The sequence below is a fragment of the Fringilla coelebs genome (genome assembly GCF_963513975.1).
Source record: "Fringilla coelebs genome assembly, chromosome: 3".
Lineage (NCBI taxonomy): Eukaryota > Metazoa > Chordata > Aves > Passeriformes > Fringillidae > Fringilla > Fringilla coelebs.
The window spans coordinates 73524245-73543670 of NC_140030.1; the positions used below are offsets into that span (position 1 = coordinate 73524245).

Consider the following 19426-nt stretch of genomic DNA (forward strand, 5'->3'; position numbering starts at 1 on the left):
TGTATTCCAAAGTAAAAAATTACTTTTTGGATTTAAAAATTTCCAGAGCTTTTTATTCACACTTTTTTCTTGGGTATTTTTCAGTACAGTAGGAAACAAAAAAAAATTACAAAAAATATAAGATCAATGTACAAAAAACACAAGATATATTTACAATAGAACTTGTATCATCCTGATTTAGTTCACAGTAAATCTTTTTCAGTAGATTTGACAAACAACCCGTTCTCTGGAACCTTGATCATTCATCTCCAGTATCAGCAGCTACCTTCTCAAAAAAGAGTAAATTTTGCATACAAAATTTGAAAATGACTTATGAAATTTGCCTTTGAATTAGATTATCAAATATGAGGTCTCTGTAACTGTTTAGATATAACAATGTCCAGACAATCATAAGCCCATTTCATTCACGTAGCTAGATGCATTAACATTAGCTTTCTGTCACTGATTTTCTTTATTTTTATCAAAGTCTTCTTTGTAAGTTCCATGGTTTCATCCCACTTGTTTTTGTCAGGGCTCGTGTATGTCACCAAGTTCTCAGTGTACTGCAAGACTGACTTCAAAAACCTAAGAGAAATAACATTAGAGAAAAAACTCCTTTAAGGATTTAAAAAGAAAAATTTTTTAAAAAAGAGAAGAACATTGCCTGACTTAAAGCTGCAAGCATCTTCAAGTTTCCAAATCTCCCTCAGGAGGACTGGATGATCAATACATTAAGGTTTGCCCTACTTTTGGAAAGCCACTCCCTCCCTCTCACACTAAGATGGGAAGATCTTCAGAACTGCAATTAACACCACCATCGAAAGAATACAGCGACCAAATGTGTGACAGAGTTTTCCCCAAATAGCTTCCTTTGCTTTCTTGGTCAAATGTTTCACAATGTGCATGATACCCAACCAGCTGTTAATTAACACACAAGGAGTAAAGTCAGCAACATATTGAATGCAACTTTTATGAATTAATATTCCCTATCTACACTTCAATAAAGTTATTTTAGCACCTGAGTGAACATTGCCCAAGGTAAAATTATGACTATAATGATGAAAAATCTCGAGTAAAGATCAAATGGAATTCTGGGGCAATTCCTATTTTCATAAAGTAAATTTATATACTCACTTTAGATACTGCTGATAATCAAAAGAATTCTTCTTACAAACTGAATGAACACTGACTAGTTCCAGAGTAGTCAATAGTAAGATGAGCCGCAACACTGGAGACAAAAATTTCATGCTAGAAATATAATAAAAATACTTAAATAAACAAACTAAAACCAAATAAAAAAGAAATCATTAATATTAAAAAAATATTAAGACTTCTGTACTCAATCTAAATTGATGGATATTGCAGAATTGGGGAAATAAAAACACTATGAAATGTCCCTCAGCAAAAAGCAGTGCAAATCCCAGAAAAGTAAACAGAGACTATAAACTGAAAATAAGGGGGGAAGAGAAGGCAAATATCTAAGATTCCAAATAAAAACTCGTGACCTCCCATTAATCCATAGATAATAAACTACAGTTCAACTGAATCACAAATGTGTATCATCAGGTGTCAGTTTCAGCTATATTTCTTAAATAATATGGTTAACATTTTTAGGAACATTACCTTGCCAGTAACACAATACTTATAAAACTCTGGAAAGCTCCCATGATTACAAAAAAATTAATGGAATATTAAATCTCTTCTATCTATAAAGAGCCTGATTCGGGTGTAATGATAAAAAGCGGTAAAATAAAGTAGATAAAATCTTCAAATCAGTTAAACCTATTGCAGTCAGATAAAACTTGAAAGGCATTTATATACCTAAAGAGGAAAAGCCAGAAATTAAAAAAAACACAATCTAACACTCAAGTAGTACTTAATTTGAAAGCTTGTGATTTGCACTGTCATAATCTAGCAATGACCCTTAAATTATTCTCCAATTTGAGAATTTTTTTTGTTATTTCCATATTGCTACTTAATAGAAACTGGCTGACACTTGACTCTGAAATGGCGAACAAGAACTAGTGAACACTGTTGACTTTAAACTTCCAAGTGAAGCCACTGAAAGCCAGCAACAGCAGCGTGCAGCCATTCTCCCATAAACCTAACCACAGAGTAAAGCAAAACCAGCAGCCAACCTGTTCAGCATCCGCCGATAGTTGTGCCTCTGGCGAGAGCGCAGACTCTTATTAAGCCACTGCGTGTATCTCAGCCCAGCGCCGGCAATAACCTGTTGGGACACTTGATGGCACTGCGCGCTTATTTTGCGGAGTACGACCACTACTTCCAGGACAGGTCGTGGGGAATACAGCGTGCAAATGCGTGTATCACAAAGTTCCACCAGCAGCCTTCAAAACAGAAAGGGATTTTTTAATGTCAATCTTTTGCTAGCTGGATTAAACATCGGATACATTTCATATTAAGTGCGGTTTGACTCATAATGTTTTAATTCAGAAAACCTGGAAACAAACTGCCCTTACCTCATGACTGAAAAAAACCAAGGATCTGTGTAGTAGGAGTAGTGACTGTGTTTTCTATCACTTTATTGAATATAAATGCAAAAATGATTATGATGAATATGTTTCCCATTTCAGATCAAAGAAATACAACCACAATAAACAAAACTGCCTGGCTGAAATTATACACTGAACACATCAAATCGCAGCAGGGCTGCGGTTGAAGCCTCCCACCGTAGTCAACTCACAATGAATTAAGCTCCACCAAAACAAAACTCACTGAAACAAATGCTATTAATTAGTACTCCCATTAGTGTGTGGTCTTTCTTCTGGGCAGAACAAGAAGCAGACTTAACATGGCGTAAAATGCAGGTGGTGAGGCCATTTTTTTTATCAACGCCACACCAGATCATGCTTTGTTAAAGCTCACAAATATCTTCCTGCTGTCATATCTGCTACACTAATGTGTCACACATCACTTTAAACACTCTGTTCTTATTGAAGTGTTTCTTAATCTCCCTCACGCTCAGTTTATCTCTGAGATAGCAAAACATTAATGACTTGAAGTGATAAAGGCAGAAAACTCTAAAGGTCTAACACATCAATAATAAGGCTTCTTTCTTCCAAACAATAAATTTGCAGATTGGTGGGTAGGAAGCAGAAGACTCACATGTTATATAAGTAAAGCAACAGGTAGAATCCTCTTTGCTCTATGCCACCCATGCCTAATGGGTTTGATTAGGAGTGTTTTGTTCTAACATCAGTCATGCGAATCTTAAGGCTGGTCTAAGGGTGGCAATTAAAAGTCAAACGATTGACTTTTATTTGATATTTGATTATTATTCCAAATTGGGCATTGGAACTAACACACCTCCAAGTCTGACACCAAGTACAAGACATTTTCTCTTTCTGAATCCTGATATTAGAGCATGAAGAATAGAATTACATAGCAATGTATTGCCATTTTGAACACCACACACAGCTGTGACACCAAGCACACTAAAACAATTTTCTGATGCAGTTTTAGCACAAACCAGGCTAAAAAACAACCTAATCTAGTAAGTACACAAATATTAAAAGTATTTTGCTTTTGTGGTCTGAAAAAAAAAGGTTATTTTTTCAGTCTAATTTCCAAGTAAAATCTCTACTGTAATTCCAAAATGTACAATTATTTTGAAGATGATGTTCAGCTGCAATCCTAAAATTTTCAGATTAAATCAGCAGCAACACTAGAAACGTGCATACATTTCAAGCATTTCTCTGCAAATAGGCACAGGATAATTTAGGTTTGAGAATTTTTACATTGGGCTGCAAGTAGAAGGTGACAGCAGGAACCAGGAGGGCATCAAACTCACCTCTCTGTTAGGACACTATTGAGAGGATCATCTGAACTACAGCAGTTCTGGGGCATATAATGTTGCAACTGAGACATAATTTCAGATATCATCAAAATTAAAGTATTAGTTTCAGCATTTCCTTCCAACCTTAAAAGCAATAGAGAAAAAAAATAATATTTGACACTATAAAATGGTTAAGTACTCATTTTTTCTTAAATGGCAGAGATGAAGATGCAGATTTTTTTGGATAGCAGTGTACTCAGCATCCACTCTTATGCTCTCACACAATTTCTTTTCCCTCTACCTTACAAGCATGATTCTCTTTCTCCAACTACAGCAACCTTTTCTCATTGTTAGCAATATTCAAAACCCCCCTTGATCCTCCATTCATAAAAAGCCTACAGTATACTGATCATATGATAGATGCATTAAGTTTTCTTCTCTCAGCTCTAAACAAGTACAATATCCTCCAGTGATATTATTAATGACTTCCTCCATTTCAAATGATGTTAGAATGCTACATTATTTTTCTAACTAATATCTTACATAAAATTTCCCACTGCCTTTTCAGAATAAGGAATTATTTGCTTTTTTTATATCTGGTGATCTTATACAGCACATACATACCCTCTAATCTTTTGTTCTTGTTCCTCAGGCACTGTTGCCAATTCAGGCCATAAATGGATGCTCTTCATACATTCCAGCACCTCAAAAACATATAATGAAAATTGTTTTACAAAGTATAGATTTTGACATGCTTTTCTTAGTGGCCCATTTAGAAAAGAACTGCAACAGGCAGTAAGTTATTTGTTCACTAGTCATAACCGTGTAAGCCAAGTTCATTTGTTAAGGTTTAGGTTAGGGCAAAAAGTCTGGATGTACGCTTCCATACTAAAACATTATCTGAACTAACTAATTTAATATTCTATGTTTTTTATTAAATATAAAAAATTAACTAACATGACTTTGGTAACACACTGTTTGCATGCTGTTGAAAAATAAAAGAACTAGGTATCCCTACTGCAATCTCAAATCAATACACATCCTCAAGCAGTTCATTAAACTGATTGGCAGAGAACTACCATGACAGAATCTTAATCAGCTGGCCTTCATACAATAAAAAACTTAGTAATACCCTAATTCTGGAGACAGGACCAAGCAGCGTTCCTGATCTAAAAAAGCATATGAGATTAAGAAAACTACAGAAAAGCAAACAGTCAGGTAAGAATAAAGCTATTTAGTGATCTAGAACAAAAATATGATATTAATTGCATTAACAGGAGTGTGCATAATTATATTTCTTTTTAGCAACTGTGATTTCCTTTATGTTTGGAAAAATAAACCAAAAGAAATAATAAAAAATATGTAAGGTTTGAACTTTTTTTAGGACAATCAAAGCATGAAGAAAAGAATTAGATAATTTTGAGGATATACAATTTTAAGGACCACAATGCCGTCACAGATGGAAGTACCTACCTGTTTCTTGAGTCGGGAAACTGGATGAAATCGAGATTGGTAGCAACTTGCACAGTTCATCAGTGGTTTTATGACCATGTGTTCCTGATTTACAAGATCACAGACAATACACAACAGTTTCTCTAAGCTGTGCTAATCATATGCAGACTTAGGCTTAGACTTCATTTCATGCATGCCACCTATATCACTGATTTCAATAAACACTTCCAAATGTCTAAGGACTGAAAGAAGTAATCAGCACAATGAGTGGTTAAAGCTTAATTTCACATATTTTAACTATGAAGCCTGACAGCAGCTGACAGAAAAGCAACAAAGTATTCTCTTTGTGTGCAGCAGCACACAATACATCTTGAGAAACCAAAAAAGGGCTGCAACTAATAACTGGAAGATTTATCTCAGGTTGCTGCAAGATATTGAAAGAAGTAATCTCAAATATAAACAGGAAACTGGGGAGAGCAAACACAATAATTGCTGATGTTGAGAAACATAGCGCTAAGCAAAAAGTGTTTACAAATTCATAGCGTAAGTATAGATACAAATAACACATCCATTAGCAAGGCACTATTATTTACAGTGTCTCAGGAAAAGAAAATCTCAACAACTACACAGTACATACCCCAGTGGGTGAGCCACAGATGTTCTACATACCTTTCAGATAATTCTGCAGATAAACAGGCTAGTTCATCAATACAATTTGACAAAATTACGTGGAATAGTTATAATTTACAGATCAACCATTTGAATAAGGACTGGTTTAGCCAACAAATAAAGGTACAGCAGGAAAGGGCAACATTTTGGAAAACTTTCTGTACTTATTTCACTACAAAACTAGGCAAAAACATACTTTCACATTTTTGTACTTGGAGGAATATTTCATTTGCAAAAAAAGCAGTTGTCAGAAAGATTCAGTCATAAAACTCTATCTAAAATTATATTTGGTATCCAAAATAACAAAAAAAAAATTCTGGAACAAAATACTAGTCCCTACCTTAAGAGAAAACATATCCTCATCTGAGAATCTGCAGAGAATAGTAATAGCAAATCCAACTATTTGGTTAGCTATTTCTCTGGGAAAGGTTTCTAGATTGATCTCTCCATGGCTTAAACGATCTCTTATACGTGGGCCCTCCTGGTGGTTCAAGAAATCCCAAAGGAAGTCCTGTGGAAACACACACCAACAATAAAGAATTCTATTCTACCTGTAGTCATACAGAATTGTGTGTATAGAATATCTCTGAAAGACAAGTATGTGACCATGTCTATATTATAGGGGTGTCCAGATATTCAGAAAAAAACCCAGTGCAAATTGTACCTGTAACACACATTCTATACTGTGACAGTTAACAACAGATTTCCATCAGTTTTGTGTCCCAGGCCCTTCACAGCCCCACTGCCTTTGGCAACACGACAGTAACCTCAGATGTCCCCCAGACTCTCAAAAGACCTCTAAACTCAACTCCCCTAGTTTTCCTGTTCACAATCTGTTTGGGTAGTAAGATGCAGAATATGCTCTGGTAGGTTTGAGCCACATTTTTGTGCTATCTGCCCAGACAGTGTAAGGCATGTCTCACAAGCAATCAGAAATAAGTTTTGAAATTTCCCTGTATGAGGCATCAGTTCTTCTCCTGCTCCATTCAGCTGAGCTTCAGGAGTCTAAACACAAATATCTCTGAGACACTTATATTTCAAAAAGAAAGCTAGTCCCATATCCCAGTGCAATATAGCTTGTCAGGTATGACTTTGTATCCTCCACAACAAAAAAGGCTAACAAGCTGCTAAAGTTCTAAGGTTCTAAGCTGCTGGACACAAGCTATATGAAATAATTGAGTATCAGACATATCGTAAGTATTATTACTCGGTGAAACAAACAAACAAATGACAATGATGACAAAACTCTAGAACACTTCCAAAACACTTTCCATGGCAGGCTCTTCAAGAACTACAGGTAGCTGGTTGACTTCTTCATTATCCAAATGCTTTGCTAGCATCTAGGAAAAAAAATAATTTGAATAGAAACTTACTGAATTATTGAAGACCATATAATCAAAGAAGAAACACCAACTAAAATAGTTTTCCTAAACTGATGTGATTACTTCTGCTACTCTAGAATCAAGATGCCTAATTATTACTGACAAACAACTTGAAATAATCCAATCAACTTCTAAAACTGAGGATTTATGCTGGCAGGATTTATTTTTATTTATTTTGGATAACTGAATCTAGGAAAAATAGCAGAATGTTTGTTTCTGTGAGTGATGAATTTCAAGATAAAAACATTTGGAAAATAATAGTCTGTTCATTACAATTTGTACTAATTTTGATATTTGCTGAAGCAGTCCAAATTTAAAATGATTACTGTCCACCATCTTTTATTTGGGAAAAAAATTAGAAATAATGCCATATTTAACAAAAGAAAGTGCATTCTTAACTCTAGTAATGGGAAACATGCATGGTTTAAATTCTGACACTGATATATATTTAGAAAAAATCACAGTACCTCATCGAAAGTGGTGTAGAGAGCAGAAGACTGGAACAAGACACAAATAATATTATTTGGTTTTCAAACAAAATCAATTAACTAGTCATGTATATAAAACTTGAGTTTACTCATTTGCATGAGATACCAGAGGTGCATGAATAGCAAAAAGTCCCCTTATGAATGAAAAAAGGCACTTTGGGATCTTGTGCAGAGTTTTTTAAAGCAAATATATCAAGTCTTGCTTTTCACCCTAAACTACTATTACTGAACTGTAATCTTCCACTACTTTTTCAGTCCTTTTTAGAGGCAGACATTTAATAAAATATTAAAGGCATTCAAATCTCTCAACTTGAGATTTGTAAATGATGTTCCAAAATTGACTGAAATTTTGTGGAGTAAATCTGTAAATGGTTATAGACACTAGACTTCTAGAATAACTCTTTTGTAAACATTGTAAGCACTAAATCATAATTGACTTTAGACAAAAGTTTACCTCCGCTGTTAGCAATCGATTTGGACATTTATTAGTTGTAGTGAAGAGCAATCTAAGTCCAGCTTCTAGCTGAGGAAGTAAGAGAATCACACTGTCAGCATACCTGAAAAAGTAACAGAGGTATCCAAAGGGTGTTTTTCTTCCTTATAAATATAAACCATTTCAGAGTTACAGTCTCAGGCCAAACAACCCTGACAAAATTCCTTTGTAATGGACTTTGTAAACAAACAATAAATTACTACCTGTGCCAAACAGAAACTGACCACTGAATTCAAGCTCAGAGATGAGAATAACTCACATAAAGTGGAGCATGGGAGAGGAAAACAAAACAATATCCTTTTTTTTAAAAATTCAAAATATGTGTGATTTAACATATGAAGATTTATTTCCACTTGCTTTGTAAACCTCTCCTTTTTTGCTACATCTCCAACAGCTCTTTTTGGGCTTCAAAATATAGTTTGTAAACTTGGTTGGCACAAAACAAAGCCATAACTCAACAAACTTTCCAAGAGATCACCATAACAAAGCATAACTATATGCTGTGAAGTAATTTAGTATGAAGCCTTGGAATCTACAAATGCAGTTATAAAAATACAGAATATATTCTTTTTAGTTTCTATTTTAAAAAAATTACAAAATCTTACCTGCTTTGCTTGAAAGCTGTTAAAGCAGCAATCCAAAATGGTAACATAATTTTTAATACAAAACTGGACAGTTTTACAAGTTCTTCAGCTATGGAAAGTATTTCACTATTAAGATCTGCAAGTTAAAAAAACAACATTGAAAAATTACATATAATCTACACTTCACTAATAAATTTTAATTATTTTACTGAAAATATGATATAATTTCAACACTTGTAAAGGGAGATTTAAAAGTTATCAATTTTCTTTTAACTGTGTAAATACAACAGTAGCCATTTTTAAGATCAGAATTTAAATATGTAAGATTGTATTTGCGGTGATAATGTAAAATTATAGACTAAAACCAATTTAAAAAGTTACGTTTGCTTCTTGTTGAAGGACTTTATAGCAACTGGACCCATCTTCTGTTGAGTTGTCCTGTACCTACTTCAGATACTTTAAAAAAGTATATTAATGAATCATCTCTATTCAGCCAGAATCAATACAGTAGTATGAACATTTGAACAAGAGCATGTTGTTCCTATTTTATAAACTTTCTGTGTTGAAAATATAGCATAAAAACTAACACTTCATACTTCAATACTACCATGTAATGAAACCCAAACTTATAAATTCATATCATAAATGTCTTATCTAAGATAAATCTTAAAATTATAAGTGTAACTTGATTACAGTAAATGTTTTTTCAAAGCCAATCAACAGCCATAGGATTTACACTACATAATTATTGGAATATTATCAGCTTGATTTGGTTCCCAAAAGCCCTGTCTCAATTTCTTGGACAGTTGTTCCACTGATTATATAGCACAAATTGACCATGATCAACACTGACACCAAGATCCCCTATATGCTGTTATTGCCTTAAAATAGTAGGAATAAACCAAACAAGGTCTGTGGACAGGGAGAAGATTTTAATGTGACACTTCAAATCCTTCCCTGAGAAACACATTAGTGCAGTAAAGAAGTGTCACCATCTTTTATTCTGTTTCAACACTACCTCCCCTGTAAGACTCAGGGCACTCCTGCTGGGACCCTTGCAGCTGGAACCCATTGATTCTGAAAAGAGTTAGATTTCATAAAGGCAAACTAGATGATTGTTACATGAAATTAATTCTCATAATCTAAAAAATGTAAGATACAGTTGAAGTCTTTTAGAAGTAGCCATATGTCATGTTTCAATGTGCTGCAATTATTTTAGAATGCAGTAGTTTTTTACTCAATAGTCGTCAGTGAACTGTCTACATATTAAGTATGTAGACAAGTATGACTGGTTTATCTAATGATGGTGTATACAGGCATCTTAGCTAAGATTTAATCTTGGAACTCTGGGAAATGCATTATTTTCAACAGCGCTTTTGGACAAGGAAACTATAGCAAATACAGGATAATAAAGAAATTGCTAGTGTTTAAATACTTGCCTGGAAATGCATCAAGCTCCTCTAAACTAATGAAGATCACATAAGGTCGATGTACTAAAACATCTTTAGTTTGCAGAAGATAAGTCTGTAACAACTGACCCAATCCTGCAGTTAAAAAGAGCAGCATAGCACAGTATCTAGGGAGAATACCACAATATATTAGAAAAGCTTATACAAAGAAATTTTTCTGCAAAAAACCAATATTTGTGAGTTAGGAACAAAGGGTTTTTTTCATTTTTTTAAAAAACACCCAGAATGTACTCTCCCCATTTAAGTAGGAGCACTTAATAATTAATTGTATTCATAAGCATGAAAAAAAGAGTAGAATTAGATAAAAAGCATCACTGTATTCTACATTGGCTGCTGTTGCTTCTCCTTCTACCCCATTACTCTGTCTTTTGTTCCCAGTTACTCCTCACTGCCCTGACTTAAAAAAAAAGCTAAACATTCTTGTTTTCCCTAACAGTACAAAACCCGCTGGACCTAATACTGGCCATCTTTGTAATGGCTGAAGTATTCTATGGAAATCCATTTCCAAAAGAAGCAGAAGCTGCAAAGGAAATTTATTTTCTTTCCCATAAGAGAAGTAACAACTTTCCAAGAACTCACAAGTCTGACTGGTAAGAAAAGGAGTGTTCTTTTCCTGGTAACTTACTTGGCAGGAATTTCCTGTGGTGATGCAAATCCATGCCACAAAACATTACGAAGGTTCAGACCATGTGGAGATCCAATGAATACCCTCAGTACATTCATCTAATTAATAAATAAAGCAATTACTGCATGAAGAAATCTATTATTTTTTGTCTTTCTTACCCTTCTTACTTTTATTCCCTTTTCCTGGCAGAAAAGTTCTAAGAAACTACAATGTCTATTGTCAGGATGACTGGCCACCACTTGTCACAGTAACAGAAACTCTTTACTCACAATTCCCAGTATTCTCTGAAGGAGAATCTCTCAGCTTATTTGTACAGGATATAGAATATAATATGGGAAGAATCAAACTAGTTATTAGACATCCCAAACAGTTATGACAGGCAAACAATTGAAATCAAGTTTAGCTCTTACTTCTTGTACTATAAATCCAGTGTAATTTAATGCAAATCAACACAAGGTACATTTGGTAAGAAGAAAACCAGCTCAGTAGTTATTCCTTATTTCAAAACTATGTACTTACTACAGCTTGTCCAAAGACAACTGCAAGCTGTTCAGATGCAAGCAAGTCTCTTAGAAGGAAAGGACAATCATTACCCTTAAGTAAATACACCTATTAAAAAAAAAAAAAAAAAAAGAGCAGAACAGGTAATAAATAATTTATTCTACTTCTTTGTATTTCAAACATATACCTTGACTATTTTACCCAATAACCATTTTTATTATTGTAAAAACACTAACCAAACAAAACCCACTAAATTCTTAAAAAGGCTTTAAATTCTGTAATTTCATGACAAATTAAAATTGAGACAACATATCAGGGAAAGAGTGGATATTTTATTTAATGTGACCATAGTTAGGCTTTTCACAAGGTCTGCACATATACTGCTTTTCTCTTCCAAAACCCACAAAAACCAATAAGGCACAACAAGAACACCTAATTAGGGGAGTAAGCTCTACGAAGGACAGTGTATTTTGTTTTTACAACAGAAATTTATAGGGTCTGTCAATGTGAAAGGGAGGACACTTGTGGTTCATCTGATTCAGACCATTCTTTAAACTAGATTTTATCCTTGTTGGACAATAATAGCTCCTCAATTTTCAACTGCTATCACAACTTCCATTCTTTGTACTCTCCCTGACATTTTTTTCAATCTTTGGTGATTTGTTTTACTGAAAAATTTAGCATGCCCCACAATTGGGCAAACTGGTTTGTGAGTTAGCCCACTGCTCTTTCTCTGCCATTTCCTTCTCCAGAGCTCCTCATAGATATAGAACAGCTAGCCATTTTAACTTATCCGGCTGTAAAACAGCCCAGCAGCAAAAACTGTTAAAGTAGCTGTTTCTCCCTTCTCCCTAGGAAAGAAGCTACCCAGTAGCCTATTTTTCCAACTGCATGCCACCCCTCACAGAGGTTAATACACCATCAGATCTTCTGTGGAAGCTATGCTACCCTACTTCAGTTAAATAGATCAAACGAATAAAGACCAATAAATAGACCAAACTAATAAAGACCACTGTGTGCAGTGATCAATCAAACACTTCTCTTTCCTCATTAAATTAGTTAGTAACAGCACTCGCACAAGCAACTCTACAAGCACTGGTGAAGGAGCCCCACATATGTTTCCATCAGCACAACTGGATCCAGGAAAGAACCTCTGTCCAACTCAAAATGCATGTGGACTGTTAGTGTACTACTACAGAACAGGGTAACATCACTTTTTTCAATGTACAATTAAATCCAAGAGCTCATTCCCATCTTATAAAGCCAACACAGACTCCTCATGCTGGTACTTACGTCACCCAAGGCTCGCTCCAAGCATGATGTTAGTTTCATTAAGCCAAGAGCAACTTCTGTAGCTTGCGTAGATTGTAAAACATCAAAGACTTCCAGAAATACCTGCACAATGGGGGAAGAGGAAGAATATTGTGTTCAATATTCAAGAGGAAAGCTCATGTAGACAATACCACAGAAAAACCTAAAGATTCCTCTGTGATAGTTGCTATGCAAATGTAGAAAGAAAACCATGCCAAAGAAATGAAAGCGTAGTTACCTGGAGAGAAATTTCCCTAGAGTACCTCTTGATATTTAGTGCCTTACGTATATAAAATTACCCATAATAACTTTGCAAGGTAAAACTTGGCATTAGGCAGAGATTATTAGAAAAACAAAATCCTACAAACTAATGTTACAACAGGCCCAAAGCTCCTTATGTTGTCTAACACAAAACCTGATTACAAAGTCAGAAAATTTACAAGCAACTATATATCAGAGAAGGATGATTAGCTACAAATTCTAAGCATTTTAGTTCATGGATCTCTCTTCTATGTTCTCACATTAAACTTCCACAAAGAGTTCAGGTGCCAAAATACAAACTTAACAGAAATTTCCATACCTCTGTGCAGTTTGTCCAGTGGAACCACAATGCCCACTGAATCACAAACTGTTCTTTGGTCAAAGATTCGAAGTATGAATTAACAGATTCACAGACAGGTCCTAACGATCGTATGCTTTTGATATAATCCACGCTTTGATCTTAAATTGAAAAACAGAAGGTGATTAGGGTACCAACTTTCCTGAAGGCCTAATATTTTAAAACTCACTAGGGATAAAACCTGCTACAGTTTGTGTACATATTTAGCACAGACAGTTTTGTCCCGACTATTTTAGCACAACCAATACAATACAATTTACTGTCCAAAACACCACACAAAAAAACGTATTGAAAAGTAAAACTGCAGTGCAAAACCAGGTAAAATAAAGCACCTTCTCTGAATAGAACAAAAAAACAACCCAAAAATTCTACCCCAACAAAAACTTAACACAACAAAATATGGAAGGCAAGAGGTTCATTATGTTCTGCTTCTGTTGAAATGTGAAGAACCTACTACAATATCTACAGAAATTCCAAACATCAAGCTGGAAGCTAGTGCAGGCTCAGTGAGAGTCAAATTGCACCACTTACAGCATTTAAAGAAGGCAGATGGATGTGGTACCTTAGAGAGTGGTATCATTGCCTCTTTTTCGTGGGACACTTTTAACAGGAAAATAAATTCTTCTGGTTTACTGAAAGATATTTCTACCACCTCTGGAAACTAATAACAGAGCTTGCAATCTGGCAAATTAAAATTCAATTAATTCATCAGGACATAAATACTTTGTTTTGGTTAAAAAACAACTACAAACTATTCCACATAAAAAGGACTGTACTTCTGTACAATCGAAAGCTGGGAAACAGAAACAACAGCAGCAATATTGATGGCCCCAGGCTTTTAAATTTAGCACAAAAGGAATATAAAGAACACAGAACAAGACAATCATGGGGTTGGAGAGAAGCAGAACTGAACCCCTTATGTAACAGGCACATAAAGCTGGGAACCAAGATGAAGACAAAGTAGGAGCTACTTAGGTAGCACAGATTACCCAAACCTTAGGAGCCAGCAAAAGCCAAATACCAAAAGCAGATGAAAAATGTAAAGCTCCTTGTAGATATGAACTCTACATAGTCTAATCTGCAGCAGAGCTAATAGTACACCGTAACAAAGTGTCACAACCCAGCTAGGATTGCTATGAGCTGTACTGAAATTCTGCATCAGTCTTACATGCATCACTACTACAGCAGGTAAACACCAACCTGATTCAAGGTAACACACATGCTCTGTAACAGCTTGCCAACAAACTTCCCCGTTTCCAGATAAAATATTATTAATATCATAGGTGTCTTTCTTCTCAAATCCAAGTTCACAAATCGCATAATGCACAGGTTGAGAAAGGCAAGTAGAGACTGAGTCTGGCAATGCCATCTAGAACATAAACACACAGAAAGAATCCTTGTAACAAGAAAGCACACGAGAACAAAAAAATTTTTAAAACATACCCATCAGCACAGCTACACAGACAGTAATACAGTGTCTGTAAACAAGCTGTTTGGGTTTGCAATGCAAGTTTCATTCACATACGTGATGAAAGGAACTCAACCAGAACCACCTTCATAAAACTGAGGGAAAGCATTGCTCTGTTTTCACAAGGTCAGGAGGGTGAATTTCAGAACGGTTATATCTACTGAAACCATGACAAGATATCCCAGAGCATTTATAAATGTTCTGCCTAATCTCTGAGCTTGCAGAGAAACTGATGCTACTTCAAGTAAACCAAGAGTATCAGTCCTTAAAACCAGCAAGATCCTTGGAGGGAGGCAGGGGAGTAACACGTGAATTCTGTAGCAATGTTAGTGCAATTTAACCACTCATGGTATTTTCACATTAGTCTAAACACAAAAAATGGACTGATCCTGAAGCACACATTAAAATCTTTAAAATTGCACAGATAAAACTGTGCCATGTTAACAAGGATGAAAATGCTTCTGATTTAGTTAAAAGAGAGTCACACTTCTTCATTCATTAGACAGACAAGAAATTGTTTGATAATGAAGTACCAAAACTAATAATAATGAAAAATATGCCATTAAAGTTAAATTTAAAACATTTTTTCCTCTCTAATTAGGTGGCAGAATTTACCCTCACATATGAAATTTCTGAATTCATGGCTTCAAGGAGAGAAGAAATATTTATATAGCTGTCAGCACTAGCAAGGGTAACAGTTCCCATCGGAAACCGCTATCAGCTGCCATCTGGCGTACCTACCTGCTATTTAAAGAAAAAGAAATTTAAAAATCTACCATCTTCCTAAGACATATAATTCCGTCCATGTAAATATGTGTCTCTTCCCGTTCGCCGTTTCACTGTCAGAGACAGAAGGCCAGAGCAAAACCAGCACGACCGCGGCCACCCTTTACTACCATCGCTTATGTAAAACGGGTCAGGCGCGGGGTGGGGCGGTGACCTTTGCAGGGAAAGCGGGCTGGCACCGGCACAAGCGGGGCCGGGCAGGGCTGTCCCCTCTCCTCCCCGGGGCCCGGCCCGCCGCCCCGCTCCCGCCATGGCCGCCGCCGGCTCCGTTACCGCTGCCCGCGCGCGCCGCGTCACGGCCGGCTCGCGGGCAGGGCTCGGGCCGCCGCACGCCGCCCAGCGGGACCGCCGCCACAGCCATGGACAGTGGGAAAAAGCGCCAGGATAAAGACACGGTGAGCGGCCGCCAGGGCGAGGGGCGGCTCCGGGGGTCTGAGCTAGCCGGGGCTGGGGCACCGCCGGGAGCGGGGGCAGCGGCCCTGGCGCGGGGCCGTGTGGTGCCCGACTGAGGCGGGGGGGACGGTCCGGGCCGGGCCTGCGGCGCTTCAGCTGGGAGGGAAGGATGGGGCGTGGAGAAGGTGGGATAAAAGGTGCGTGTGATCTTGTGAAAATTGGCACCAGGAATGCTGTTCCTTCTCGGTTCGCGCCCGGTTTGGGATAGCTCTGCTCTTTCTGCTCGGTCAGCTGTGATGTTCGCTCATGCCCTGCGGCCGGCGTGCTGCCTCAGGCGCTGGGAGCCCGAGCTGCTGTGATGGTAAAGAGAAGGGGCGTCCTGCCTTTGGTGGGGCACTCTCTCCAACTCGGGGTGCTGCTCTAAACTAGAAGCCGTACCCTCTTCTGAAGGAATAAACAATAACTCTTTCCTGTTTGTTTTAATAACTAAAACCTTTTGGTTGTTAAAATGGACTTACTAACAAACAGAATTTCATGTAAATAGCAAAAGCTTTTTTTTTTTTTTTCTATTGGCATACTTCGTTTCATATGTCCAAAGTTAAGCCAATGTACTTGAGTTGAGTAGGCTAAGAACCGCAGGCGTTTTTTGGTCAAGTGCTCAAATGCAGTAAGTTCTTGAACTTCTGAGAGTTTTATTCACAGAGGGTGCAAATATTTTACAGAAACATAATTGCCACATTGTGCTAAAACTTGGGGGTGTACTGTGTATTTTATACAGTGATATACAGAAGAAGGTTTATTTACTAGCCATGTCTATAGAGAAATCAAAGTTTTTGGTTGACTCACTAGTAAATGCAACGACTTTTTGGAAGTGATTATGAAAACTACTGTCACTAATAATAGCAGGTAAGCTTTTAAGTATACCATTGTTAGAAGTTGTGTGCTATAGACATGAATTTTCTTCCATCATTAATGATAGAGGTTGAAGGTGGTGTGGCTCAAGCTGAACGATGTCAGCCAAGAATCGCTGTTTGGACTGCACCCTTTTTCACAAGTTCATAGTTACTCACATGGATCGGGATGCTCATTTGAAGACCTCAGCTGCAAGACTTGAGGTGGTTTTTCTTCTGTTAGGTGAGGTGTGATGAGCATGTCAAGGCTTCAGTCTTTTGAGATCTGAGTTTGCAGGTAGTAGATAATGAGTGTCCACAGGCTAAGTGCAAATGTGTTTGGTCCTTGTCTTTTTAGAGTAAATGCTATTCAGAGTTCAACAAACACCAGCAGGCAATTTGCACTAAGGCTGCCAACTTCACTGCTTTAAAGGAACTAGAGGTCACATTTAGGTAATGTCCACAGTTGTTGACAGAATGAATGTGCTAGTGATTTCATAGAGAAGAAACTGCATTTCTTCCCTGATTCTTAAAACTCCTCAGATGGACAGAGCTGTTAACCCCTGAATAGCACATCTTCTAAAATAATTCTCATTAGACTTTTATATTATCCATAAGTGGCTTTTTTTCTGTACTTCTTAGCATAAGCCGTGCATTGTGATGTTATTTCAACTTTGAGTTCTTTTCTGCTTTCCTGGAAAGGAACTGATGATTTTTTCTTAATGTTAGGTTCTAGCAGTAGTCAGGAAGTGGAGCTGAGACTGAAGAGTCAGTTAATTTGGAAGTGGTATGTTAGGAGCAGCTGGTATGGAAGACCATTGCCTGTGGCATTTGTTATAATCTCATTGGTCCCTTGTGATTTTCTGTCTCTTTCTTTGTTACTATTTTACAGTTCTATTTTAAGCCACTGTGGTGGACAGCAGGTGATATTTTTTTTGCAACATCAGACTTTTTGCATTCATAGAGGGACAAGTTTTGTCATGTGTGTTGAAGAGACAGAGTACACAGCTGGATGGGGAGAAAACGTGATCTTCAGAGATCTGGTTTTAAGTTCCAAGCAAAATTACAAAGATTTGCACACTGGAGCTTACTTTTTCCTTTTTTTTTTTTTTTAATGAGCAAATTAAATCATCATTACATAAGCTACTATTTTAGTAACAAGGGATAAGGATGAGCAAAATGAAGTAGTAAATGAACCAAGTTTGTATTTTGGGTATTGTGTAGGCTTTTGAATGAGAAGCTTGAACTTGTGGCTATCAGTCGTTGATGGGTACATTAATATCTGTGTATTTTTCCTTGGAAAAGGGAGTGGATTCAGGGTGGTAATATGGTGTATCTTATTGATGAGTTTAAATGCAAAGTTCAGTTGGATTTTGCTGGAAAAGAATTTAAAATTGAGTGGAAGTCAACCACTTCTCCTATTTCAGGCAAAACAGTAATGTTAAAAAAGCCACATGATAACCAGCTTCTAGCTTTCTGTGGTTTTTGTTAACATACTCCTAGACTAATTGTTGGGGATTTTTTTCTCTTAGCTGTATACCATAAAGTATTATTTAGAATCTTCAAACTCTCAAATATTGACATGTGATGTGGATTTTTTCTTATTATTTTGTACAGTCAAAAGGCATGGCTCCAACAGAAGGAAAGGCAAAGTCAAAGAACCGTAACACATACAGACTGGAGCCACGTACTAAAGTTCAGGATGCCTTATTAAGAGACAAAGCTCAAGCAATACTAACAGTATGGTATTATTTAAATTACTTGTCTCATTGCAAAAGCAGCTTGTCTTGCAGAAGTATTTACGGAACAGTGAATATTGCATAAACTTAAACATGCATCAATCTCTGCAGTCTTTTGAGTTTTGGCACGTGAATGTAATGTGAATGTACTCCGTTTTGCAAAGTGCAGAAGGGCCTCTGCGAGGTCGCTACTGTGCATGTGCTGTTTAGGTGGAGCTGAAGCTTCATAAACTCTTCCATTTTTTTAAATCAAATTGAGCTACAGCACAGTTCAAAGTACCATAACCCACAAAATGTCCAGTTAGCAAAGGATCATGACATCAAATTTGTGGATTTCTATTAATTCTGCTAATATCACAGGACCTGCATAAAATTACTTGGTATCCTTGACAGTCAGACTAGTACATACACAAATTAAGCAAATATGAAAGAAAACAATTTGTTGAGATAATCCAAAGTGTTAGTGGTATTTTGAACAGTAATAACCAGATTTTTTTAATTCTGCTGTCTGGAAGACATATCTTGGGTATTTGGAACAGATATTTGTAGTACTGTTTTCCAGTGAACTGAGCCCAAATAATGAAGAGTACTCTCCTGATTGTTAAATGGAAATTGGCTGGGCATGTGTATCACCTTTAGAAAAACAGATAAAACATTTCAGAGTAAAAGCAGTGCATCCTTTGCTGTTTGAGACCCTCATCTGTACTGACTGTTCAACTCATTAGTTCTTCTCATGTTCTTGTAATTAAATGACTGTAAAGGGTGTTTTTTGCAAAAGACTA

At 36.6% G+C, this 19426-nt stretch overlaps 2 protein-coding genes across 2 annotated transcripts in view; one reads left to right on the plus strand and one right to left on the minus strand.

Moving 5' to 3' along the window:
* Positions 1-19426, minus strand: part of ERMARD (ER membrane associated RNA degradation) — a 23419-nt gene continuing 3993 nt past the window's right edge. The window contains exons 2-18 of the mRNA XM_084203511.1: positions 14569-14737; positions 13330-13469; positions 12732-12833; positions 11457-11546; positions 10938-11035; positions 10283-10419; positions 8865-8979; positions 8221-8323; positions 7746-7775; positions 7168-7236; positions 6237-6407; positions 5249-5332; positions 4400-4479; positions 3791-3919; positions 2118-2327; positions 1114-1227; positions 1-564 (exon numbers count right to left, since the gene is read on the minus strand). Of these exons, the coding sequence (XP_084059637.1) occupies positions 405-564; positions 1114-1227; positions 2118-2327; positions 3791-3919; positions 4400-4479; positions 5249-5332; positions 6237-6407; positions 7168-7236; positions 7746-7775; positions 8221-8323; positions 8865-8979; positions 10283-10419; positions 10938-11035; positions 11457-11546; positions 12732-12833; positions 13330-13469; positions 14569-14737 (2001 nt within the window). The 3' untranslated portion in view covers positions 1-404. The remainder of the gene's footprint in view (positions 565-1113; positions 1228-2117; positions 2328-3790; positions 3920-4399; positions 4480-5248; positions 5333-6236; positions 6408-7167; positions 7237-7745; positions 7776-8220; positions 8324-8864; positions 8980-10282; positions 10420-10937; positions 11036-11456; positions 11547-12731; positions 12834-13329; positions 13470-14568; positions 14738-19426) is intronic.
* The window catches only part of DYNLT2 (dynein light chain Tctex-type 2), a gene marked incomplete at its 5' end in the record, with an annotated part of 6165 nt that continues 2387 nt past the window's right edge, over positions 15649-19426 (plus strand). The window contains 2 exons of the mRNA XM_084202640.1: positions 15649-16017; positions 18523-18645. Of these exons, the coding sequence (XP_084058766.1) occupies positions 15649-16017; positions 18523-18645 (492 nt within the window). The remainder of the gene's footprint in view (positions 16018-18522; positions 18646-19426) is intronic.